Source organism: Anabrus simplex, chromosome 2 (assembly GCF_040414725.1).
Source record: "Anabrus simplex isolate iqAnaSimp1 chromosome 2, ASM4041472v1, whole genome shotgun sequence".
In the NCBI taxonomy this organism is placed as follows: Eukaryota; Metazoa; Arthropoda; class Insecta; order Orthoptera; family Tettigoniidae; genus Anabrus; species Anabrus simplex.
The window spans coordinates 313,172,559-313,200,444 of record NC_090266.1 but is presented as its reverse complement, the minus strand read 5'-3'; the positions used below and the strand labels follow the sequence as shown (position 1 = coordinate 313,200,444).

At 38.8% G+C, this 27,886-nt stretch overlaps 1 protein-coding gene across 1 annotated transcript in view; it reads left to right on the top strand.

Annotated features, from left to right (window-relative positions):
• LOC136864085 (protein suppressor of sable) overlaps nt 1-27,886 on the top strand; it is a 274,892-nt gene that overhangs the window by 208,623 nt on the left and 38,383 nt on the right. The window contains exons 9-12 of the mRNA XM_067140638.2: nt 5,644-5,759; nt 5,869-5,982; nt 9,450-9,730; nt 25,989-26,754. Coding sequence (XP_066996739.2) covers nt 5,644-5,759; nt 5,869-5,982; nt 9,450-9,730; nt 25,989-26,754 — 1,277 coding nt within the window. The remainder of the gene's footprint in view (nt 1-5,643; nt 5,760-5,868; nt 5,983-9,449; nt 9,731-25,988; nt 26,755-27,886) is intronic.

The following is a 27,886-nucleotide window of genomic DNA, read 5'->3' as shown; positions in this document are numbered from 1 at the left end:
GACACACCACAACCACTGCACTCAGTGCACTGAGCCACTGAGTGTGGGAAGAGGCTGGACAAAAGCGGCTTCTGTATGTCACGTGATTATTTGAAGCATGATATTGGCAAGAAGTGAACGAGAGTCGATGTGACGAGCTAGCTCTTTCTCTGAGTCACATTTAATAAGAGTCGGCTTGTACTAGTTCTCAAGGAGCAAGGAGGGAGCTAGCTCATACAAGAGTCAACTCGTAATTGAACGACTAGCTCTCAAGGAGCTAGGAGGGAGCTAGCTCTTACAAGAGTCGACTCTCAATGAGAGAGCTAGCTCTAGAGAGCTCGTTCAAATGAGTCAGTTCGTTCATGAACGACCCATCACTACAAGGAGGGCCATGACTCAGAATATATCGGAGGTGCTCACTCGTATTCCATAACAAATGGCACCCCTCTTTCAGGACCACTTGCAAGGCCACACAGCCATTGCGATGGCTCACGAACTAGGACGTGACTACAGTAACCCACACCATGAACCACTAATCTAATATGGCATTTATTTATTATATCTCTTTACATGATATTCTCCTATTTTTTTTACCTGAACCATGCATTCCTTATAATCAGAAAGGTTCTGTGTTGAGAATTAATTGTTGCATCACTTTGATCCTACAGCCATAGCGTCCCAAGGTCCTTCCTCATCAGCATCTTCTACTTCCTCCCTCTTGTCGACATTATACACATTTCTTCAGTCATTCCAGTAACTGCTTGAGGTTGCATTCCTTTTTTTTGGGGGGCGGGGAGAGAGAGAGAGAGACACACACACACACACACCCACCCTTGCTTCTGCCTCGAACTGATCTGTAGTTTACATACTTTACCTATATATGTATATACCTCTATATATATTAGACCCCCTTCCCCCCCCCCCCCACTTTTACAGCCAAAAAAAGTAAAGGGAGGTACAATATGCAGTGACCTCAAACTTTGTGTAGTGGACACATGACTTCTAGGCTATAAAGAGCTATAAATTGTACATGTAAACATTCTACACTATTCTTTAACAAACTTATGAATGTATTTGAGTTATACTGGCTATTTTCGTTGGAAGGCAGTATTTCTAAATGGTGAACACGACTTTTAGGCCTACATATAAAGTAAATATAGTTGGTTTTGTTTACTCTTATCATGTCATTCGTTTCACCTCATTAATTCCTCTGATGAGGTTGACATCAGGAAGGGCATACAGTCGTAAAATTTGCTACAAAGGTTCGTCTCACTTCACACTCGACCTCATAGAGAAAAAGGATAAGGGTATCGTATTATCATATTATGCAATATTGATACAAAGAACTTAGTAGCCAGTCATTTGTCTGTGTCGGTTGAGCAGTAGGCTTACCAGACAGTAAACTTGAGTAAACCTCATCACTGCTTTCATTTGAATTATCGTCTTTCGCCACAAACTTCCCTGCTACTGGCGTGTCATCATTCCAAGTTATGTCGTCTTCACTGCCATCTTGTTATCCGCGTCACCCATGCACTGCAATCGAGAGCATTCGAAGTCCCATGTTTTTTAACCCTTTAAAAATAGTTTTGTTCCCGGCTATTGAGTCCAAACAATGTGAATCTATTCCCAAATGGTTTCTGGAGATGGTCTCTGATATTCCCAGTTGGTGTACATGTAGCAGAAGCTGAATAAAGCCGTGCCATATTGCCAGCTGATAACTAGCGTATGTTAAGAGTTGTACTTCCGAATGTAATACATAGTGACTGGAAGCATTCTTTTGATAACTGTGGCTGTTCAAAGCCAAACCCTTATTTTTGAGTATATTTCATGCTTGTTCTCTACATTTATCACATCAGGATTTATCTAAACAGCTGTAAATGAAGTAAGAGAGACCAAATTTTTTAGGTTAGGTATGCTGTCGCCCAGATAGTGCCAAAAGTTCCACGACGGAAAGAATAAAAGTAAATAACAGGAAAGTTTGCCACATTTATGGATATCTACAAGTGTAGGATGCTAAGGGGTTTATTGTGTCACCTATTCAATACATTATAAATTTTTAAACACTTCGGAATTTATTACCATTTCCATTTGAGACATGTTTCGCCCTTCTTTGAGGGCACCATCAGTCATAGTACCACCTCAAGGCATAAATCAGGTACCTGATTAGTAATTAAATTGTAAATACTAAGATACAAACTTAACATATTACAATGGGAAAAAAAATGTTCAGTGATGATACAGATAAACAATATATGTTTATGACACAGTAGTCGGCACAATGCATAAAATCACAGGGTATTTTAGCAGTGTCCAGCAGTGGTGGTCCGAAGAATAATTGACGCTACTGTATTAGAAAATCATAGGAAATTATAAAGTTTATACATATATTTACATGGAAGCAGTTTGGGGAGAAAGGGTATAAAGTGTCTGGTGTCAATTGTCATAACACCAATTACTGCCGTTGGTTGAACGATCACAGTTTGACAGGGTAATTATACAGTAATTTTACAATATTCCATTAAACAGTTGGGAAATTACAAGCTTATAATACATATTTACAAGAGAGCAGCTTGGGGAGAAAGAATACAAAATATCTGGCGCCAAGCGCATCTCGTTTCAGCCGTTGGTTGACGATTGCGGCATTAACACTATACAGTAATATGCAGAGTTGTCTAACCTCATTTCATAACCATTGAGGGCTGGGAATAATATTCCACCATTTTTTTCAAGAATGTCAAATGAGGTTCTATAGGCGTAGTCATACTGGAAGTTGTCTGGTTGAAATCCCAGGTTTGTGAATATGGCTCCACAAGCACAGTAAATTCGGTTGGCATGGAAGGAAAATCTTTGGGTGTTGTGATGCTTAGGTATAAATTTAGTGTAGTCAAAACGATAGGTCATCGAGTATGCGGTGCATTGTGAATGGCAACAATGACGGCAGTTATTTGTTGATAATTGTATTTCCAGGGAATATGTTGCGGGGTTAGAATCTTTCACTATTGAGTTCTGTTAACTTTATGATAACTTTGAATACTATGTGAAAATATCAGTGTGAGAATGCTGGTGAGACTTTAAACTGATATTATGCCATAAATGAAAATATAAAGGACATCGGGACGAAGTTTTTGTTTTGTGATGCTGGCCTAGTGAAACAGAATGGCGCTGCTTATGGTATAATCAGCAGTGGAGGGATTAAATATAAAAATACACTACTATAGAGTCGGAGCGTCATGGCTAGGACAAGATATCTTCTTTAATGTTTGTGAAGTGGAGTATTGTATCACTTGTAAGCTTGTAATTTCCCAACTGTTTAATGGAATATTGTAAAATTACTGTATAATTACCCTGTCAAACTGTGATCGTTCAACCAACGGCAGTAATTAGTGTTATGAACATTAACTGCTTCCATATAAATATATGTATAAACTTTATAATTTCCTATGATTTTCTAATAGAGTAGTGTCAATTATTCTTTGGACCACCACTGCTGGACACTGCTAAAATACCCTGTGATTTTACACATTGGTGCCGACTGCTGTGTCATAAACATTATTGTTTATCTGTATCATCAATGAATTTTTTTTTTTTCCATTGTAATATGTTAAGTTTGTATCTTAGTATTTACAATTTAATTACTAATCAGGTACCTGATTTATGCCTTGAGGTGGTACTAAGACTGATGATGCCCTCAAAGAAGGGCGAAACATGTCTCAAATGGAAATAGTAATAAATTCCTAAATGTTTAAAAATTTATAATGTATTGAATAGGTGACACAATAAACCCTTTAGCATCCTACATATAGTATCTTCAATACGGATTAACAATGATATTTATCACTTGCAGTATCTACAAGTGTGGCGGTAATGCGTTTTATTATCAAAATGCTTACTTTTGTATGTTCATTGTTTCCATTTTTTTAATAACGCATACCCTAGTATGTTTTGTTTAGCATCTCTGAAAATTGTTAAAAGTGGGGACATAAAATTATTATTATTATTATTATTATTATTATTATTATTATTATTATTATTATTATTATTATTATTATTATTATTATTATTATTATTATTTGTTAGGTATGTTGGCGAGTAAAACAGTTGTTATAATTGAATAGTTTTTATCACATTTTAAACTTACTTCTCTCCGAAGTTACGAGATAAACGATTACTTTGTTAATGATTTCGCTTGTTATATTAATAGCAACAACGTTGAATATTTCTCAACTAAAGCAAACTTGTTTCCTCATATCGAGGTGGTGCAGCTCTTTATAGACACGCCCCCAGTGGAGGGGAGTTATATGTACCATTTTTACTGCATATCAACCTTCCTGCCATTCGTAAATCTCTGGCATTACGGTACCGGGAATCAAACTCAGACTCCTGAGAACGGCAGCCAATTGTGCTAACCATTATGCTGGCGGACATTGAAATGAAAATCCACATCCTATTTCCAGTCATTTGACTGGGTCAGGAATGGAATGAATGAAGCCCCCATCTAGTAGCGAGGATAGGAATTTTGTTGGCTGTCGAGGCCTGTCTCACTCCTCTGGGGCAATGATTAATGAATGGCAGATGGAATTAAATGATATTGGAGTGTGTTGCTGGAATGAAATATGGCAGAGAAAACCGGAGTACCTGGAGAAAAACCTGTCCCAACTCCGCTTTGTCCAGCACAAATCTCACATGGAGTGACCGGGATTTGAACCACGGAACCCAATGGTGAGACGCCGGTGCACTGCCACCTGAGCCACGGGGGCTTGGCGGACATTATTAACTACAAAACACAGACATATAGCATGGCTGATGTGTGCTTGCAATGCGCGGGTCGGACACAAAACTATTCACCTATTTGTGCAACATCATCAGAGCTGCAGTAGGCCTATGCTACGGAGGCGGACATTTCTTAACTATGAAGCACAGATGTACCGCATGACTTTGGCACGTGTTTTCATTGCGTGGGTTGTACGGACAAAACTATTTACAAATTTGTGCAGTGTCATCAGACCTGCAATAAGACTTGTACCTGCTTCAAAGTGGAACCATTGTTCTTCTCTGACAAATTATGTTGGGGGGGGGGGGGGGGTCTTGTATGCAAGATTTTTTTTTTCTTCATTTTCTTCATCTCATTTCAATCCTAGAGTTTATATGTTTTATATATTCCCATTTGAAATTGTCTGCTCTCTCCCCTTGTGTAGATGAAAGGCAGGTAGGTATTTATAGCATTGCATGATCTGTGGGTATTCTCTACTCTAATGAGCTGGACAGAAGGCTGAAAGGCTGGGGAGCATATTCGGCTGAGATTTGAACCCTACCTACTTTTCTACATTTTTAAAAGTTGTACAATGCAATAAAATATAATGTGTCATATAAAACTGTGCTTTGTTCATGATTTATTAGTTTAAAAATGTAAGTTACTTTAAATTAGTTCAATTTCTTAATTTACAAATCTCGCTCCTCGATTCTTAAACATTGAATTTTGTGGTAAAATGGTGAGATATTGTTTTTTTTTTTAATTTTTTCTTTTTTAGTGCCATCTGTGTTTGTATCCTAACCTAGGAAAGCTACTCTTCTTGTCAATTTCTTTTATGTATGCAGTCTGGTTTATTGCCTCTATTCTGCTTTTGATGGCCTCTTAAACGTTTTATGCTATATTCTATGCTTTAGGTGAGAGTGGTGGAGAAAGTAACGATGGTGGGAGCATTCCTCTTCATCTGCCCAAGAAACAACGTGAGCTATTTCTTAGGATCCAGCAACAACAAAGACAAGCTGAGAACAGTCAAGTGAGTTAATTGAAGATTCTGTAATTACTACTCTAATGTGCATTAAGGGGAGATCTACACACCAATTAAAATTGCTAAGAGTAATGAAGCTTATCGTGTGATTTTCTAGGACCAAAGTGGTGAGGATAATAGTGAGGAAGAGAGTCAGCAGGAAGAAAATTGGTATTCTAGTGACGAAGAAGATGATAGCCTGACGAACGTACTGAAGAACTTGTCAAGACAGGTATGAGACGTATGTTAGTGGTAACCATAGAGGCTAGTTACAATGCTCGCAGTTATCTGCACTTCTCTGAAAACTTTATATTGTTGTAGTTCATAGGAAGGATTAAGTGTCATAAATTGTATTACATTTATGTGTAACGGGAAACTTCCTTGCACCGAGCAAGTTGACCATGCTCCCACCATTCGGGAGATAGTGGGTTCGAACCCCACTGTTGGCAGTCCTGAAGATGGATTGCCGTGGTTTCCCGTTTTCACACCAAGCAAATGCTGGGGCTGTACCTTAATTAAGGCTACGACCACTTCCTTCCCACTCCTAGCCCTTTCCTATACCATCGTCGCCATAAGACTTATCTGTGTCGGTGCGACGTTAAGCCATTTGCAAAAAAAAGTATATGAACTTCCTTGATTTAAGGAAAAAGAATTAACTTGGCAAGAATTAATACTGTTATGTGCCAGCCTTGTGGTAGCTCCTTTCGGTACTTCAGCTGCGCCACAGCCATACGCCGAATACGGTCGTCCTCCCTCTCGGTGGTGCCACAGGGATGTCCGGGAACCCAGTCTTCTTGTGAGCATACCTTCTTGTGACCACTGCTGCCAGCACGCATGCACAGTGGAGGCATTCAAGTATGATGGGGGACGGCAAATGGATCAATTTGAGATAAGGAAGCATAGTCCGAAAACTTTTGAGTGAAAAGTTCTTAATAATCCAAGTTGTCCATTCTTAACAGATGCCAGGGTGTCGGAATTTCACCCCACAGTAGTTCTTTAACGTGCCGGAAGCCAACGACATGGGGTTGTCATCTTTAAACACCCTTAAATGCTATCAACCTCAGTCGGGTTTGAACCCATTAATTTGGGAGTAGCATTTATTTACTTTTTTTTTTTTACAATTTTGCTTTATGTCGCACCGACCCAGGTAGGTCTTATGGTGGTGATGGGACAGGAAAGACTTAACATTGGAAAGGAAGCAGCCGTGGCCTTAATTAAGGTACAGCCCCAGCATTTGCCTGGTGTGAAAATGGGAAAGAACAGAAAACCATCTTCAAGGATGCCAACAGTGGGGTTCGAACCCAGTATCTACCGGATGCAAGCTTACAGCTGCGCGCCCCTAACCGCACTGTACACTACATGTGCTAAAAGTACAATAGTGGAGACAATCCCGACTAGCAGAAGAGGCTAGGGTAATAAGTCAACGACTCCATTGCAGATGGCATACTGTGTACTGACGTGATCGGTGTGTGATGTCTATACTGTAGACTTCAGCCTGTGTTTATGGGTTGAAGTGGTACGTTGATCAGCCCTATCCAGATGGAGTTGTACCCGGTATATAAATTGGCAGGGAGGGATTTAGTTAGGTGGAAATGTAGTAAGGAGTTTAACCTATGCCAACAACTTAGTGTCAATGGCAGATCAAGACCAACTACAATACCTCAGATCTTAACCAACCTATCAAAACTGTCCATAATGGCGGCAACTGGAGTGCTAGTGTGTGTTTGTTTTGATTTGTGTAAGTCGTGTTGTTACCAAATATTTATGGAAATATGAATATTATTAATTGTAAATTATATTTATTTATAGTCTTAAAAGGGCTATGGATCCTCTTTCAGTGTTGTAAGAAGCTGTTTGTTCTCAAAGAGCTTCTTTATTCCAACAATATCAGTGGTGATTTGGGTAATGTTGATTCTTATGTTCTTCTCTGAAAGTATTTTCTTTATTTTTAGTTACCTATGCATTATATTTATAGTTTAATGTGCTGTGTGCCTGGATATAAGTAAGGGGTAGGGCACAAGCTTCAGTGTTCCAGTTTCCAAAAGACCTAGTATTAAGGCAAAAATGGGTTAAGAGCATTCGTAAGGGAAACTTTGAACCAAATGATAGGCCTGATAATGTTGTGTGCATTAATTATTTTGAAATCAAATTTATTCTTAGGGAAGATATTTTATACCTATAGAAGGTGGTGATCTAATTCGAGTGCCGCGCGAACTTCAGAAGTTAAAACTAATGATGCCTATCCTAGTATTTTTCTCTATCAGCCAACGTACCTTACTACAAATAAAACTAAATCAGTCCCAGAAAGATCCATAAAATCATGACCAAGATTTATGATTTAGAGACTAAAATAATCTTAAACGGTGGTGCAAGAATGATGCGATTAATTTTCACGTTTCACAATGAACGTGCGTAACTTAAACCTAACCCCAATTCCTGTGAGTGAAAATGAGGATTATGTTATTTTGTAAAATACAATTGTGCCATCGAGTCTGGTGAGTTTTAAGGTGATAAGCGCTTTAGATGGTTAAGAGTAACATACAAATATCACTTGTACTTACTCAACAATACAGGTGGATTTTGGAGGGTTGACATTCAAGCTAGTGGGTTTGATCTCAGCTGAGATCTTTTGCGTGTGAGTGTGTTCAAATGTGATCACTCCATATTGTTGGATTCTGGCATGTTAAGATGCCTGCGGGATAAAATTTGTCGGCAATTCTTAAACATTGGCAGTAACTGAAAGAATATGTTATTATTATTATTATTATTATTATTATTATTATTATTATTATTATTATTATTATTATTATTATTATTATTATTATTATTATTATTATTGTTATTATTATTATTATTATTATTATTATCATCATCAAAAATACTAATCTTGTGTGTGAGTGAGACCTATCATACTAGGATATGAAAAAAGCTGTAGAGAAAAATTATATTTTAATCCTTCTGAATTTTATATGTTTTGGTGCTCAAGTTACTGACTACAGCAATTGTTTGGTTATTCTGTAGACATCCTATTGGATTTTTTTTTTAATACTCTGTTATAATTTTGTGGAAAAAGATTCACTAGAGGGAACTGAGATTGGTGTCAGAGGAATGAGGAATTTAGTGTCATGTTTCTGCTTATTGTCCTTTACAGAGTATGGTAGAGTATTTGAATGTTGGAAACTTTTGTTAGTTAACTTTTTATTAGTATAATCAGTGCTTAAAATTACACATCCTGACGTAAAAAGTAATACGCTGAAAATTTCTTAGTTGCTTGCCTAGTTAATAACACACTTAAGTTTATATGCACTATGCCATTAAAACTTTGCACCTGTATGCTTTTAGAATGAGTTTAAATTACAAAATTTCCTACAATTTGCCCTAAATGTTGCTTGTCGCTTTCCTAACACAATAGGTTTATGCAGAGTTATTGCAAAGTGTATATTGGGTAGATTTGTAGTAAAGAGTAAGACAAAAATATTTTATAATGAAAGATCATAGCATGGTAAAATTTTATTGTTAATTCTCCTGTACAGGTGTCTGCTTGGATTTTGTGTTGGGAAGTAAATAAATTTATTGAAGCACTGTTACTTCTTAATATAAGGCCAATTGGACTAGCAGTTAGCCTTCAAATAATGGATGATTTTAGGTTCTCTTTATATCTTGATAATGATTTTTGAATTTTATTTTGTGTTTTGCTAGGATGGGCAGGGTGGTCCAGAATTGAATGCCACTGTAGCAGTGACTACAGCAGCTAGTTCTGCAACCACTACCACTGTCACTAACACTACTCTTTTGAATACTGCTACAACAACTACCTCCTCAGCAGTTCTGAGTGCTGCACCAAGTTTCGACAAGCTTAATTTGGCTGATTTATCAAAGATTGACATAAGTGAATCTGTCAGCAAGCTACTCTCAAGCATTCGACACCAACACCAAGTTGAAGAGCGCTCTGCTGCAAAAACTGCTTCCACCAAGGAACCGTACGTAATTGTTCATGCATAATACCCTCCTGTTTGACTAATGTTGTTTTTTGTATTATAAATCAGTTTTCATGCAGTATTGTATTATGTTAATTTATAGGGTTGAAAGCACTTTTTATAACATATTTCTAATGTTTATAAAGGGGCACTGATTGAAACCTACGTCAAACATATCATTCCATGGTTTGATCATTGTATACTGTATGATGTCCACAGTCCTGCCCCTTGTTACCTTGAGTTGTCTACACTGCAGGAATGTAGGTTAACTCATTGAACACAGTACTCGAGCTTTGCTCATACTGCATTATAAACTGTCATGTACAGCACCCGAGCTGGCTTGGATTTCCCAATGAATAAATCACCATATGCTTGAAATAATTTCGTCTCTTCTGGTAAACATGAATGACAGTGTTACAGTTCCTTATTCTGCTGCTAGGTGGGACCACTGAATATTGCTGAATACGACCACTTGTTTTGAAGAGTAGCAAACGTGTTCCACGTGCCTTGTTTTCCTGCTCTTTCCTACAAAGGGCATCACAGTGTCTTGATTTTCAGTGCAATAGCACAGTAGAAATCCTAATACTGTAAGTCAAGTTCTGAATTGGAGCCTAAGTCATTGAAAGAGACTGGAAAACAATCAAGAAAAGTGATGTGATGGTGATGGTGCTACCAAAGTTGCCATATGCCTCTCTGTTTACCCAAATGTTTAGAACTTTTGTCAAGGAAGTCAACATTTTTTAATAGGACCTGTAGAAAATTGATTACATTTGCTGATTATATTTTTACTTTTGGTGTAACCTCAAGCAGGTATAAACTCATACATTTAAAATTAAAACGAGGAACATATTATATATATATATAAAATAAGTTTTGTCTGTACATTGCTCAGAATTTAAAAAGAATTGTATTTCTGTATCGGTCGTGTCCACAGTAACAAGAAATGTACTTTCAAATTTTCTGTAATTTCTGTCTGTATGTGCGTACACACATCACAAGAAAACGCTGAAGATAATTTAATGAAAATCAGTATGTAAAGTTGGGGAATAAGTTGCTACAATCTAGGCCACAAATAATTTTATTCACGCTGAGTGTAATGGTAGTTATGGGGAAGGCCTAAAATTTAATTCACAAATATTTGTTATTAGTGGTCTTATCGATAAATACTACATAACTAAAGTTATATAATATTAAATTTCTGATCATTTATGTCTTACACATTTTTAACATACCATCTATGATAACAGAGATATTTATGAATTTGGATTTTTGTTGCCAAGTCCATATCAGCGCCGAGTCACGAGAAAATGGGTAAACAGATTTTAATGAAAATCGGTATGTTAAGTCGGAAGAATAAGGAACTACAGTCTACGTTATAATTTTATAAGATGCCTGGCCAGGCACATACAGTGCATAACAGTCTTGTTTGTACACCCCACTTAGCAGATTTAATGTCTTTATAATTTCTAAATAGTACATAAATAATGCACGAGGGTAAGTTATTGCACAAGGTGTTGAGAACTGAATGTTAGCAATCAAAAGTCTTGGTACAGCATTTTAAAAGAATAGGAGTGAATATGCTGTGAAGTGGCCTATTTGCTTGCAACAGTCTTGTTTGTACATGTTCACTCCCTTTCAGTCGCTCGGGAACACTTTTAGTTAGCTGGAGTGTATACGTGCTGTACTAGTGTATATAGTTTCGCAGTTAGTGCACCAGGCCATAATGGGTAAAAGAACAGAGTTAAGTGACAAATAAAAAGTGTAAGTGTATCGCTCGAATTGCGATTTCTCTGCGTGAAATTGGGCGCAAAGTAAATAAACCACATTCCACAATACACTATGTGTTGAACAAATTCAGATATAGAGGAGTCACAAAGAATTTGTCAAGGAAAGCAAAAGAAAAGGTACTGAATAGGCGGGATGAACGTTATATTGTGAAACAAGTAAAATGAATCCACAAGTAAGTGCACCAAAAATCCGCGTAATGCTGGAAGGAAGTACGGAGAAGAAAATGTCATGTCAGACAATTCGTAGGATATTGTGGAAATATGATTATCACGGTAGACGACCATGGAAAAGGCCGTTTGTTGCTAAGAAAAATCGACAAGCCAGAATGAAATTTTGCAGAGAGTTTGAAAACAAGGATTGTACGTTCTGGAACAACGTTATTTGGTCAGAAGAGACCAAAGTATCTCTACACGGTTTGGATGGAACAGTTATGTATGAAGAAAAGTAAATACAGCCAATATATCTGCAAATAAGCTACCCACCCTAAATCATCGAGGTGGATCAAATATGATTTTCGGGTGCATATCTTCTTGTGGAGTGGGAAATATCGAAATCATCAATTGCATCATGGACAGATAGGGTTATTTAAAGATTTTAAAGAACAATGTCAAACAGAGTGCAGTAAAAATGGGGTTGGGGTCTTGCTACATTTTTCAGCAAGATAATGACCCCAAGCACACAGCTGATATTTGCAAGCAGTGGCTGATATGGAACGTACCAACGCAACTGCAAACTCCTGCCCATTGTCCTGATTTGAACCACATAGAACATTTGTGAGTAGATCTAAAAAGGGCTCGTGCAAGGAAACCTTAATCACTTGAGCAGTTAAGAAGTATAGTCAACAAAGAATGGGGTAAAACTGACCCTAAAAGATGTGATAAACTGGTTCATTCCATGCATCGAATGTGCAAGGCAGTTTTCAAGGCCAGAGGACATTCATCGGGGTATTAAATCCAAGGTAACAAGTGTTTTTGAGTGAACTCTTCATTTTCTTCTGTAAGTGTACAAACAAGATTGGTGCACGATGAAATATCCAGTTTTGGTATATTGCTTTTATTTGTGTTAAATTGTAAGATCACAGATCGTTTTTTTATTTTATTATTTACATTGTTTATTAGAGTATCTATTACGATATGGGCAATAAAATACAACACAATAATTGTATACAAAAATTTAACCATTATTTCGTTGCAATAAGTTGGTGTACAAACAAGACTGTTATGCACTGTATATAAAGCGGTGGTCTTGATGGTAGAGTTGGTTATTCTTTAGTTGGAGTTATGGTTTAACAGGAGTATACTTGTGACCACGTGTTGTGTTGAACCAGCATGTTGTCAGCAGTCAACTCTTTCAACTGTGTTTTAAGGTTGCGATTTTCATGTGGCGTGTGCTTAGTGATGGGCAGTTGTTAAAATGGTGGGTTGTTGATGTGTATATTTTGTTTGTGACAGCAGTGATTAAGGTTATGTGTATGTTTATGTGAAGTTAGGTGAAATAAGTAAGTGTACCAACTGAGAGCATTTTGTGTGCGTCTTTGTGGATATACATCAGCCTGCTGGAGTGAATGATATGTTGTTGGTTGTTTTTTTTTTTTAATTGGTGGATGAATGTTTGGACCATTTACTCTCAAGGTAGTTGCACATTTTAGTTGAACATCAACTTAAATTTTTGACCAGTGTTTCCCTTTTTTTTAAGTAAGAAAATCTGCTTATAAACTTTCGATTTTAATTTTTAGGGAAATAATGTTACTGGATGTTCGAAATGTCTTATCAATATACACTTAAATGTTAAATTTATTTTATTGAAATTGTTCCAAAAATTGTTCGGTTTTCAGTGTTTATACATTTATCTTTACTGCCCTAACCTTCTTCCTCTTTGCATTACAATTCAGCCAGTATTGTAAATAATGTTTGAATCACATGCATTTGTTGATGACAAAAAGTCAAAATATGTACAGTTAACTTTTTTTTAAGGGGTAGGTCTGTTCTGGCAGGGTTAGTGAAAAAATAATTAAAATAGATTTAGTTGATAAAGATTAGTAACAATTTAAAAAAAATTAAATAAAGGCTTTATTTAAGATTATTTTTGAAATAGTTAATAGTTAAAGGTGAAATAAGGATGAAATGGGATTTTATCGGAGTTTCTATTTAAACCCAAAGGGTTATTTGATCCTGTAGTACTGGCAGAGACAGTCGCTGTGATACTTACTGAAGACAGGGTGAATGTTACTATTGTAACCATGCGCTTAGGGCGCACAGCTGTGAGCTTGTATTCGGGAGATAGTGGGTTTGAACCCCACTGTCGGCAGCCCTGAAGATGGTTTCCCATTTTCAAACCAGGCAAATGCTGGGGCCGCTTCCTTCCTACTCCTAGCCCTTTTGTATCCCATTGTTGCCATCAGACCTATCTATGGTGGTGAGACGTAAAACAAATTGTAAAAAAAAAGTTAATGAACGAATTATTAAGCGACATCAGAAAATAAACAAATTTTTCAGATTTATGCTCCACAGACTGGGTGTAGTCAAGAGGAGAAAGATGACTTTCAAGGATTAGAGGACGACATCAAAGATAACACTCTTGTTAATAAGATAGTGTTGTTGGATTTACGTCCCACTAACTAATTTTATGGTTTTCAGAGATGCCAAGGTGCCGGAATTTAGTCCCACAGGAGTTCTTCTACATGTCAGTAAATCTACCGACATGAGGCTGGCGTATTTGAGCCCCTTCAAATACCACCAGAGTGAACCAGGATTGGACCTGCCAAGTTGGGGTCAGAAGGCCAGCACTTCAACAGTCTGTCCACTGTTGGCTGCCCTGAAGATGGTTTTCTTGGTTTCCCATTTTCACATTTTGCATTAATTAAGGGCACGGGTGCTTCCTTCCCCCTCCCAGCCCTTTCCTGTCGTCACCATAAGACCTGTCTGTGTTGGTGCGATATAAAGCAGATTGTAAAAAAAAATCTGAGCCCAGCAATACTCTTGTTATGGGAGAACTAAATGCTCAGGTAGGAACTGTAAGGACAGGGTATGAGGCAGTGATCGGTCCTCATGAATATGGAAATAGGAACCACGAGTGTGAAACATCTCCTTGACTTCTTCATATGAAACAACCTAATAATCAAGAATACCTAGCTCAAAAAGCAGCCGAGTCATAAGATCACAAGGTACAGCTGGAATGGAGAGTAGAATCTCTTATTGACTATGTCATTGCAGACAAAGAGGCTGGAACATTTATTAGAGATGTGAAACTTCTGCCAGAAGAAAGTTTAGGTAGTGACCGCAGGTGGCAAGTAACCACCTTAGCAAACATCATGGTAAAAGAGATAACTACCAGGCATAAACCCAAGATAAGAGTTTGAGAATTTGAAAAACCAGGAGATCTGCATATCAGATGAAAATAAGAGACAAATTGCCCAAATGTGAAATGGGAACAGCTGAATTATGAAAGGCTTGGATTTAAGAAAACTCTGGTGGACACTGCAGTCAATATTGTTGGCAAAATTACTGGCAGAGTAAGAGAGAAAGTAACCCCATGGTGGAATGAAACTGTCCAAACAGCAATAAAGGTGAGAAATGAAATGGGGAAACTGAAAGATAGAGAATGTCAGGAAGGAAGAGAAGTTAGAAGAACTCGGTCAGCTGCACCGAGACCAGAAGCTTAAAGTGAAAAGAATAATTTCTAATGAGAAAGAGGAAGCCTGGACTGAATAGAACAACAAGAAACTATTATATCCAGTGAAGAGAAACAAGAAAAGCAACTATGAAGAAATAAAGGCCCTGGAGAAAGAAGATGGAAACATCACTGTCATGACACAGATAAGAGATGGGATGGGACAGTATTTTGAAAAATTATATAATGGTGAAAATTTAAATAAACAGGAGACTATGGTGAAAGACAATATTCAAAATGTGGAGCCTCCTACAACATGGATGGAAGTAGAAAATGGCCTGAAGAACATGAGTAAAGTCACAGTTGAATGACTGGAATGCTATATTAAAGCATTTTGATCTCAAGATAAGCAAATCCAAAAAGACAGTGTTGCCTGCTAGTCAACAGACATCCATACTAATATCGCTCTAGATGGATCGAAGTTGGAACAAGTACATCAGTTCCGTTATCTTGGCAGTTTAGTAACGACAAATAGCCTACCATCTGCAGAAATCACTAGTCGAATACAGAATGGAGCACAGTTTTATCATCTTGTGAGAAAACTACTTTGAAATAAGCAATTAATACTCTACAGGAGCTTCTTTGTACCACTTACCACATATAGTGCTCCATGGTTAAGTGGTTAGCGTGCTGGCCTTTGGTCACAGGGGTCCCGGGTTCGATCCCCGGCAGGGTCGGAAATTTTAACCATCATTGGTTAATTTCTCTGGCACGGGAGCTGGGTGTATGTGCCGTCCTCATCATCAATTCATCCTCATCATGACGCGCCGGTCGCCTACGGGAGTCAAATCGAAAGACCTGCACCTGGCGAGCTGAACATGTCCTCGGACACTCCCGGCAGTAAAAGCCATACGCCATTTCATTTTTACCACGTACAGTCTACAAACCTGCATCCAAACCAACAGAAATATCAGCAAACTACAAGCAGTAGAAATGAAGTTCTTCAAGGAGGAACACAATAAGAAAAGATGAGATATGCCATCTTGTCCAAGTGAAAAAAAAAAAACCATTTAGTGAGATCTGTGTCGAAGCCAGGCTGAAATGGTTTGGTCACCTCAAAGGAATGGATGCACAAAGAACGGCTATATTGTGGTTCGAGGAGGAACTCGAAGGCAAAAGATCAAGAGATTGGTCAAGGAAGAGATGGATCGATCAGATTAGAAATGATCTAGCTGGACGAGGTCTGTATTTGCAGCAAGTTATGGAAGAAGACATCTACACAGACAGTAGTAAATGGAGAGCGCTCATTCACCACACCCAGGAAACTGGAGCTGGTTCATGATGATGGCGACCCTGTATATTTTTAAAAATGTGTGCTTTGAGAGAATCTGATGATCTTTCAAGAATGAAACATGTCATTCTATTTTCATTAAGTTGTTTCATTTTTTCAGATTCTTTCTACATTTTTTTAAATCATAAATTAATTTTGACAGGCTGAATAAACAATCAGTTATAAATTAAAAGCACATTATCATGTTTTATGCCATCAGGCCACAGCAAAACATAGTACTATCAACAATTTAGATATCGTCGAGTAATTAACTTTTTCTAACACTTCGGCAGTCAGTAAAAGTACACAGTTCAAAAAATTAGGGGAAAATGTTTTTGAACGTATCCCATGCTCCACAAAACAATACCTCACCCCCAGGTATTTTACCAACTAAACCTTTATTCTTTACCATTGAAGTATACAAAAGACCATCGATGGATTCACGTTCATTTCCAGAACACAAACGGAAATGTCCAAATAGGGGCGAAAACAAAGTGATAACAGTCCTCCAGGGTGTACTTATCACAGTTGGAGAGCTTCAGTATGGTGTATGTCCTCCACGAGCATTTATCACAGCTTGGCACCTATGTGGCATGCTCCGTAAAAGTCGACGGAGGTCATGTTGCGGTATCAGGTCTCATTCTTCAATGAGAGCCCGTTCGAGGTCTTGGAGAGTCTGTGGTGGAACAGGACGCACACGAACACTTCTGTCAAGCCTGTCCCACACATGCTTAATGGGATTAAGGTCGGGACTCACTGCTGGCCATTCCATCTCTTGAATGACCAGTTCTCGCAAGACAGCTCTTGTCATGCACGCTACATGAGCCCTGGCATTGTCGTGCATGAGTATGAATTCAGGGCCAACACCATATGCAGCAACCAATGCATGCTGTAGCAGCATCTGCTCGATGTACCCCACAGTGGTAAGTTTACCACGGACGACAAGATCCGTGCGGCCATCAATACTGATGCCACCCCAAACCATCACAGACTGTTGTCTGAATCGGTCGTCTACCTGGACAACATTTGGCATGTACTGCTCACCACGGCATCTCCATACACATTGAAGTCCATCACTCTTTGTCAGGGGAAATCTGGACTCGTCTGTGAACAACACAGGTCTCCATTGGTGAAGTTGCCAGTTGACGTGGGTGCGGGCAAAGAGAACGCGAGCTGTGCGATATTGCTGCGTTAAACTGGTCACTCGAACAGGACGTCTGGGTCATAAGGACACTTCCTTTAACCTGTTCATTACTGTCTGGTCAGACACCGTGACTCCAGTGACCCTCCTGAGGTCTTGTTGCAGTTCTCTAGCAGTTGCTGAACGACGCCGCAACGCACAGATGGTCAGATATCGGTCATCCTGTGGGGTTTTCATGTGTCCACGACCTTGTCCAACCCTCCTTGTGAACTGGCCTATCTCGTAGTGATTCCACATGCATTGAATAACTGATGGAGAGACATTGAGATCCACAGCAACACGACGAAAAGTCCATCCTTCCTGGATCAGAGTGACGGCCCTTGCAACTTGAACCTCGTTAAGATGTCTCGTGGGATGTGCTGGCTTACGTACAATGTGCTCATGTGACCGCAGTAGTCTGTGTACCTCACAACGACACACGGATGCACCACTATTCACTTCGTTTTGAGGGGTCATCTGACAGTTTAATGCATGGCTACGCCTACAGTTGGAGTATAACTTTGATTTGACATACCCTGAGTAGCTAAGGTCTCAAGGTATGCTGTAGGACCATTGGAACCCCATCTACAAAATTAATGTTACATACCAGACATTACAAACCATGTTCTCCTAATTTTTTAAAACTATATTTCACCTGGTCTATCAAATTCCAATGTTCCAATTACAACGTTGTCTACATAGCACCCCACAGCATCAGTTGTCTCATCGACAGAAACCCACAGGTTCTTCCCACGAGCACTACATCTTATTTTCTTTAATGTTTATTTCTAGCACTGTGGTGTAAAATTCTTATGTAAAGTCAACCCTTCTGGTATTTCTTGGTTTGTGTGTTTTTTTAAAAATGCACGTAATGTGCTGATATTAACACTTCGCACAACTCCTTACTAAACTGTGAGGACTTGGTGCATATTGGAGCAACATAAGGTACTGTAGCAAGTACTGAACTGCAGTTTTCGTTGATGGAACGCTCAAGAGTACGCACATGCTTCTTGCGACCAATATGCTGCGTTATAGTAAACCTTCTTTCAGCTGATACTTGCATATCACACAGCTTACCATTTTTTTGCTATTTGCTTTACGTCGCACCGACACAGATGGGTCTTATGGCGACGATGGGACAGGAAAGGCCTAGGAATGGGAAGGAAGTGGCCGTGGCCTTAATTAAGGTACAGCCCCAGCATTGGCCTGGTGTGAAAATGGGAAACCACGGAAAACCATCTTCAGGGCTACAGACAGTGGGGTTCGAACCCACTATCTCCCGGATGCGAGCTTTACAATTTAGTTTGCTTCTATCAGTAGAAAACACACTATCACCAAACTCGGCTACTATTCATTTTAAATGAACTGAAACGTGTGGTTTAATTTCAGACATTTTCAAATTGGTTCTTGACTGCTTCCAAGTACTGCACAATATGAACTGTGTGAAACTGAGGTAATACTGTTCACCTTCCCCTTCCACCCTAACGTTTACAGCTATAGGTGTCAGAGAAGTCTTAGCAACTCCAGGTAACATTCCAGTCATTCCAGTCCCAAATACCTTGTTTCCTGGAGAAGCAATTGTATGAAGTCTGCATCATGAAAGAACTGTGACAGCTGTCATCCGCTCATGGGTGCGAAACTATTGCTTCGGTCATTCATTCAAAATAAAAAGGATATACACTGACTGACAGAGCAAATGCAACACCAAGAAGGAGTGGTCAGAACTTTATGCCAATTGCAGGGTAGACTGACGTCACTGAGGTATGCTCATGATGTGAAATGCGCCGCTGTGCTGCGCACGTAGCGAACGATAAATGGGACACGGCGTTGGCGAATGGCCCACTTCGTACCGTGATTTCTCAGCCGACAGTCATTGTAGAACGTGTTGTCGTGTGCCACAGGACACGTGTATAGCTAAGAATGCCAGGCCGCCGTCAACCTCTAGTGCGTATTCAAGGCACGTTAAATGCCCACCGCTACATGCAGCATGTGCTGCGGCCGGTGGCACTCCCGTACCTTCAGGGGCTGCCCAATGCTCTGTTTCAGCAGGATAATGCCCGCCCACACACTGCTCGCATCTCCCAACAGGCTCTACGAGGTGTACAGATGCTTCCGTGGCCAGCGTACTCTCCGGATCTCTCACCAATCGAACACGTGTGGGATCTCATTGGACGCCGTTTGCAAACTCTGCCCCAGCCTCGTACGGACGACCAACTGTGGCAAATGGTTGACAGAGAATGGAGAACCATCCCTCAGGACACCATCCGCACTCTTATTGACTCTGTACCTCGACGTGTTTCTGCGTGCATCGCCGCTCGCGGTGGCCTACATCCTACTGAGTCGATGCCGTGCGCATTGTGTAACCTGCATATCGGTTTGAAATAAACATCAATTATTCTTCCGTGCCGACTGTTTTTTCCCCAACTTTCATCCCTTTCGAACCACTCCTCCTTGGTGTTGCATTTGCTCTGTCAGTCAGTGTATTTGGAGTCGAGGTGCCAGGAACAGAGTCTGTATATATTGGAGCATTGCACCTCGCCACTCAATAAAAAGATGACATGAGATCAGCATCCGGGGCCTAGTCATCACCATTTCTCTTGCACATCCCCATTGCTTTTCAGTCATCTCTCTCGTACTGAAGATGGGGTCCAATGTTCATTTTCAGTTTCTAAAGCCTTATTGCAATTCGTCTAAGTGTCCTTCCATCTTTCTTCTCATTCTACTTCCTATAAATCAAAATCGTTTCATGAGTAGCTATACTGTATATGCTATTTGATATCTGTTGCTTTTGAATCAAATCAATAAGGGATAGAACATATGACGCGCTCCATTTAGTTCCAATGTATTTGCTTTAAAAGGTATCGCATTCTTTCCTGCCATCTCGAGAATAAGCTGATGTACATTTATTGTAACATACATAACAAACCAAGTTTTTAAAAAAATTATTTTGTTACCATATCTAAATTATGTAAATTGGCATCAAAAGGTAGAACATCAGTGGTGAATGGACGAGACGAACTGGAAAAGGCTCGTAAACGCCCGCCCCCGGCTTGCTGGAGCGGAAAATCGATGATAATGATGATGACTGTATCTAAATTACTATAGGGGAATTCTGTTTTGTTTATGTTTTTGTTTTGTTTCATTCTGCTCTATTCTAGCTTATTCAATCACCTCCTTAGCAATGGCCTCCCGCAAGTTCTTCCAAACTCCTCTGTCACGTGCAGTCCTCTTACCACAACCCATTTCAGGACATCAGACCACCTGGCTGAAGGATATCCGCTACCTCGCGCTGTCCATCTCTGGGGTACCTTTCAATTATCACCCCTGTCCACTTCATGGGATCCATTCTTGCTATGTGTTCTGCCCAACTCCACTTTTAACCCAGATTTCTCTTCCAACAGTCTTTACTCTTTGCACTCGATTTCAGTATTTTCACAGATGGTCCTTCGGGGAAATTCCTGGCAAACTTCTTCCCATTCTCTGGCAAATACTCAGTTTTCTTACATGTTGTTGTTGTTATATTTTCACTGACAAACTGCAGGAAAATGTCATTTACAGTCAAATCATTGCAATACTTTTGTATGATCACGGAGGTGTTCTTAACACTAATACTTCAAATCCGTTGTCTCGCTTTACCTGGTTTTGCTCTTGCTCATTTCATTGTCGATCCCTTCAGCTCTTGACTGCAGCATTACTGCTAGAGTACTGTATAATGGGTTAATCTGTTCAACATCATCTGGTTGTAGTCACTCTATCTTATTCACATAGGACAATATCCTCATATTCTTTAGATCTGCTCCCCTAATAAAGATTGTTCCATGCTTTTTGGAGAATCAGGTGTAATTTTTCCTAGGATTGGGCACATCCATGTTTCATGTCAGTTGTTTCTAATGAAGCTTGTTTAAAATCAAGAGGAGCAGAGGGAGAGCAAGATGACAATGGTTAGACTCTGCTTTTAACCAATCAGGCCAGTTCGACGTACATATCACGTCCATGGGACTCTACTCATTCAACCGGTTCGATGTGACACAAGCGGCTGGTGCAGGCGGAAGTTAGAATACCTTTTACTCATTAACACTGCTGCTTCGCGGGATTTGTTTTCACCTTATGAATCGAGAAGTTACTTTCATGCCATCTCTGTTTCATAATTAGAACTAATACAAAATTGATTGATATCTGTTGCTTTTGAATCATATCGATAAGGGATAGAACATGTGATGCGGTCTATTGAGTTTCAAGATATTTGCTTTAAAATGTATCGCGTCCTTTCCTGCTATCTCGAGAATATTTTGTGAACTATATATAACTTGAAAATTCTTGCCACTTATGAAAGGGAAGCACCGAAAGCAAATAGTGCGCGGATATTTTTTTGCTTCGCAGGCTAGTGGCTACTCAGTCGCAGAGGAATGGCTGAGCCGCCTCGTTGTCTTACGGGCACGGAGATTATTGGTTTGACTGATAACCGTAGTGGAAGTGATGTATCGGGAAACAATATTTTTGGTGGTGATACGGAGAGTGACTATGCACAGCAAGAGGTTACTGGAGATGTAGCAGACAGCGCAGATAAAGAAGAAATAGCTTCAGCCATAATAACTTCGTCCGTTGTTCAGTGGTTGCGACAGGTAGATGTCGTCACAAGCACACAAAAGATCCTCTTCACGGTTGTGCCAGGTACAAGAAAGCATTTTGCATCTGTTGTAGATGCTTTACTGCTTTTTTTCGATGACAAAGTGATTGACCTAATTGTTCGAGAAAGAAATAGGTACGTGGCAAAGTGTATACTTGGCGTGCCCTTGAAACCAAGGTCGCCCGACCGGAACTGGAAGCCAGTGACAGGGGAGAAAATTTATTTGTTGTTGGGGCTTGTAATGTTCATGGGGTCAGAAACCCACCCTGAAGGGCTATTTCATCAGGGATGAATTTTTAGAAAACCCTACATTCCCTAAAACAATGGCAAGAGACAGGTTTGAACTCATCTTGCGATATTTACATTCTGTTGATAATTCTACATGGGATACATACACGGTACTTATAAAGCTTTTCAAAATTCAACCTTTCCTCGAAATTATAAATGGAAATTTTCAAACGGCCTACATCCCCACGAAAAATATTTCTGTGTACGAGTCCCTTACATTCTGGAAAGGCAGACTTGGAATAAAAATTTATATTCCCCTATAGGCTACAAACTTCAGAATCAAAACTTTTGAGGTTTGTGAATCCTCTTCAGGGTACCTGTGGTCATTTATTGTTTACAGTAGGGCTCACACAGATATCACACTTTCAATTGAGGTACCTGATAATTTGAAGAGCTCTAAAATTGTAGTCGCACCATGTGAGCCACTAATACCACACGCTGTAGATGGAAAATTATTATAATTGTTCTTTTGAAAGAAAAGGCCATAAATGTTGCTGGCACCCTCAGACTGAATAGAAAGAATGTTCTGGATTCAGTCAGACGTAAAAAGCTAAAGAAGGGCGAAGCCATTGCTGTGAAAGCAATGGAGTGATAGTGTTGAAATGGAAGGATAAGAGGGATATCTCCTTCATTTCAACATGTCAAAGCAATGAAATGGTCCACAAAACAATTAGGGGAAAGGAAATTGAGAAACCAAAATGCATTTTTGAATGTCCTGTATGGGATGAGTAGACAAGAAGGACCAAATGACATAGTGGAATGGAAAAGATCACAAAAGTGGTATATAAAACTGTTTAAGCTTTTCTCGAATATGTCAATACACAATTCATACATTTTGTTTTCAAAGAAACAGTCCTCTGACAATCTGGCATAAAAACTGGATTTGGTAAAATCAATTATACTGACTCGTAGGCCACAAATATCTGCACATAATTCTGGACACCCCTCAATAAACACCCCACCAGCAATGCTAGTGGAAAGGCATGTTAATGAGAAAATTTCTGCCAACTGGATCTAAAGTTAGGCCCCAATGAAAATGTACTGCATGTAAGGCACAAAAGAACAAATGAAAGGACACAATATACTGGTGTCCGGACTGTGAAGTTGGGCTGTCTTTAGTTTTGTTTCAAAGAGATTCAAACAAAAATAAACATGTAAATGCAAAAGAAACTTCCTTTTAGTACCTGTGTGTATATTTAGGTTGAGTATTATCATGTAAATATGTTGCTTTCTTTGTAAATATACCAGAAACAAATTTCAAAATTGGAAATTACCCAAATTATATATTTTTATAAATATTGCATGTGATTATGGACATCCCTGAACAGCACCCGTCACATATATTGCTCAAAAACATTGCTCAGTATTTATTCCTAAAATGTTCATTACATTACATTTCGTAGATTGAACATTATTCATTCTTTAACTTGATGGTGTCTAAACCTCTGCTGAGCTTCAACTTAAATACTGTCTGAGAAGTGAGGCAGCTCTGGATTAAATTGCTGGCTTGAGGGGTTAATGGTTTGAAGATAAGAGGTGTAGTACTAAACAAGACCAATAATGAAGATGTACCTATGATTCTAATGAGATTTAGAAGTGTTTATTGGATAATTCACATTCTTACAGCTTGGATATTCATAAATCTGCAGTATTGTTGTTTGGATCATCAGCCCATAGGCTGGTTTGATGCAGCAGTCCATGCCACCCTATCCTGTGCTGTCCTTTTCATTTCTATATAACTACTACATTCTACATCTATTCCAATCCATTTGTCATGTTCATATCTTGGTCTACCCCTACTGTTTTTACCACCTACACTTCCCTCAAAAACTAACTGAACATGTCCCGGTGTCTTACGATGTGTCCTATCATTCTATCTCTTCTTCCGGTCAAATGTCACAAAATTGTTCTCCTCTCACCATTTTGATCCACTGCCTCTTCATTCATGATTTGATCTACCAATCTCGGCTTCAGCATTCTTCTGTAACTGTAATGGCATTAAAATCCTAAAATATCCTGGTCCAATAAAGAAGTATTTGTAACAGTCCAAAAGAGTAGGCCTAGTGTGTAATCTATATATTTAAAAAAAATTTTGAAAACTAAAGTCAGTCAGTCTGGCCATGCTATCCGGTCGATTTCCTTCATTTTTTTTTTTAAACTGAAAGGTTTTCATGCACAGATTTGTCATCAGGTACTATAAATCGCTCAACTTCTGCCTTCCTCAAATTATTTGATTTTTAAATTTTTTTGTCTCTTTGAAGCAATATATCTTTGGTTCTAATTGAGATATGGAGTTCGTTCTAGCCTAAGAACACTCATTGGATCAAGCTCTTTCATTTCAGCTCTTAACTATTCAAATTGGTTGTTTCTGAGGAAATTTATGAGTGCACATTCAATTTGACACCTCATTTCTTCAACATTTTTTCTCATTGAAGCAATCCTATCTTTCGTTCTAATTGAGGTACGCAGTTTGTTTTGGTCTAGAAAACACTCAGTGGATCAAGCGCTTTCTTTGGAGGTAATAACTACTTAAATTGGTAGATTCTGAGAAACGTTATGAGTCCAAAAACCCTTATAAAATGTATTTAGTAGGACGTAAAACCAATAACATTATTCTATTCTCTCTTACATGCAGCATTGGTATCAGACTATGTTATGACTACAGTTTGATATGAAAATGTATACTGGACTAAGTGAAAGTAGAACAGACTTCATCTGGGATCTTTGATTCTTCAGACGGGCCGAGTGGCTAAGATGGTTGAGGCGCTGGCGTTCTGACCTCATCTTGGCAGTTTCGAACCTGGCTCAGTCCAGTAGTATTTGAAGGTGCTCAGATATGTCAGCCTCGTGTCTGTAGATATATTGGCACATTAAAAACTCTTGTGTGATTAAATTCTGGCACCTCAGCATCTCCGAAAACCATAAAAGTAGTTAGGGGGACGTAAAGCCAATAACATTAGGTTGTTGTTATTATTATTATTATTATTATTATTATTATTATTATTATTATTATTATTATTCTGTGATTCTCCATAATGATTCATTTGCCATCGTCTGCAGCCAGCATGTTCCTATCCCTACTATTAGCTGAAGCATTATCTTATGATTTTAGTTGCTTAGTTGCTCACTCACTCTAATTTGTAGAAAAATTGTGATATTCCTATCATTATTTTAATTTATTCAGAATAGGATATATTTTTTTAAATTTTTTGAACCTCCTGCAACTGACACACTCCATTTATGATTTAGTCTGACAGCATAATCATAACAGAGAGAGAAGAACTTGTTTTCATCTTTGAAGTAATAGTTTAAACAAAGCATTTAAAGGTGAATAATGCATTGAAGAAAATTATAATTTTTAGAACACAACCCTATTTACCCCTTACCAATGTGTATTCTTTCACTTGTCCTAATAATAAATTATTTCTTTCCAAACTAGACCGAATCCTCTTCAGCCAAGCAATTTGAGTACAGCACGTGATCCTCGCCTGTCTCGTGATCCTCGCAACAGGAGTCAGAACAACCCTCTGGTTACAGCAGGTGCTCCAACTTGTCTAGGTGCTGATGTCATAGCTGCTCTTCCTTCTGTGACTGTTACTGCTTCCTCTTCTATAAACACGTTGTCATCTCCAACATCATTAGAGTCTGGTCAGTCTAGAAGAAATGATCCCAGAAGAATCCATGATCCACGACATAGACATCATATTGGAAGCGTATCTTCACGGCGGAGTAGTGGTGGGAGTTCACATGCTCCAACTTTCACTAGTATTTACAGTAATGCAATTACATCAGAAACATCTAATTCAAATGTGACTGGTCATACTGATGCATACAGCAGCAGTGATATAGACTTCAGGAACATTTTGTCCCGAAAGGAACTGGAAAACAGTGATATTGACCTTAGGCAGGGAAATAAATCTGATCTAGACCTTCGGACAGCAATTCCTTTTGGTGACACAGATTTAAGGTTAAAATCTCAAGACCTGTCTAGTGTTAGTCAACTAGTGGACAGTGGGAGGGGCAACAGTGATGTAGATTTCAGGAGACTTTTGGAATTGCCTTTCAAACCTGTACCAGTGCACACACCTGCTACAGAAATCGATGCATCACTGACGTCTCACCTTCCAATACCGTATAAAGTTACGGTGATTACTATTCCTAGGCCAGACTATACTAGTCTCAAGTTGAACACTTCTGATCCCCAGGTAAGTACATTCTCTGGTTATATCAACTCAAGTTTTGCAGATTTAAGAATGTGAATTATTGTTTTTTCCTTGACTGTTCAAAAGTGTAAAGTCTATCATTGCTCCACTTTATCCCCCAGTGTATTTCTTAAAAATATCTCTCATTGAATTGAGTAATGTATTTTGTTATAGACTTAAGTTTACTCTTTGTCTGTAGGAGTGTTATACTGAATTTATAATTTAAGAGTTACCGGAAGGCTTGTATGTGATTACCAGAAGCCAAAATTTAGCAAAATGTCTTTTTTTGAATTCATCTTAAATTTTAAAGTGTTATCTTCTTCTTCTTCTTATTCTTCTTTTATGACCACATAGGATCACTTTAGTCGGTCTGTCGTTCAGGTCTCTATGAAGGGATTGTTCGGGCTTTGCGGTCCTCCCAGTACTTCTTCAGACGCTCCAATCTTCGTGCCCTTTCCTCAGTTGAAAATATGCGTGTTGTTGGTTTGTTTTGTGTAAGGGTAAAGCGGAGGTTTGTATTCTTGAGTTTTGTATTCAGTTTTATCTTATTTGTGGTGTTTTCTATTGTAAGGCCTATTTCCTTCAGATCCTCTCTTACTTCTCTGATCTATTTACATCCTGTTGTGGTATTTTTTGAGACGAGATGGTGTTGTACTAGTTGTTTCAGAAGTCTCGAATCCTGCATCTTCATGATATGTCCAAAGAATTCCAGTCTCCTGTTACGCATAGTATCTGTAATGGGTTCTAGCTCTTTGTACACGACTTTGTTAGGTATTAACCGCCACTGTCTATCCTTTTGGTATTTTTTGTTGATGCAGGTTCTTCCAATCCTCCTTTCAATTTTCTGAAGTCTGTCAGTCTTGGATTGTTTATTCAGGTGAAAGTGTTTCTGCTGCATATGTAACTTCCGGTTTTATAACTGTGTTGTACTGGTTTATTTTTGCATTTATTGATAGACATTTCTTTTTTTGATATCCCATTTTAATTTTTGTGCTTTAGCTAATCTATTTGTTCTTGTTTGGATTGAGATTTTTTCATTTAGGTTATGTGTTATTACTTCTCCAAGATATTTAAATTGAGTTACTATTTTGATTTCATTACCATTTATGGTAACTTCTTTTAGTTGTGTTGGTTT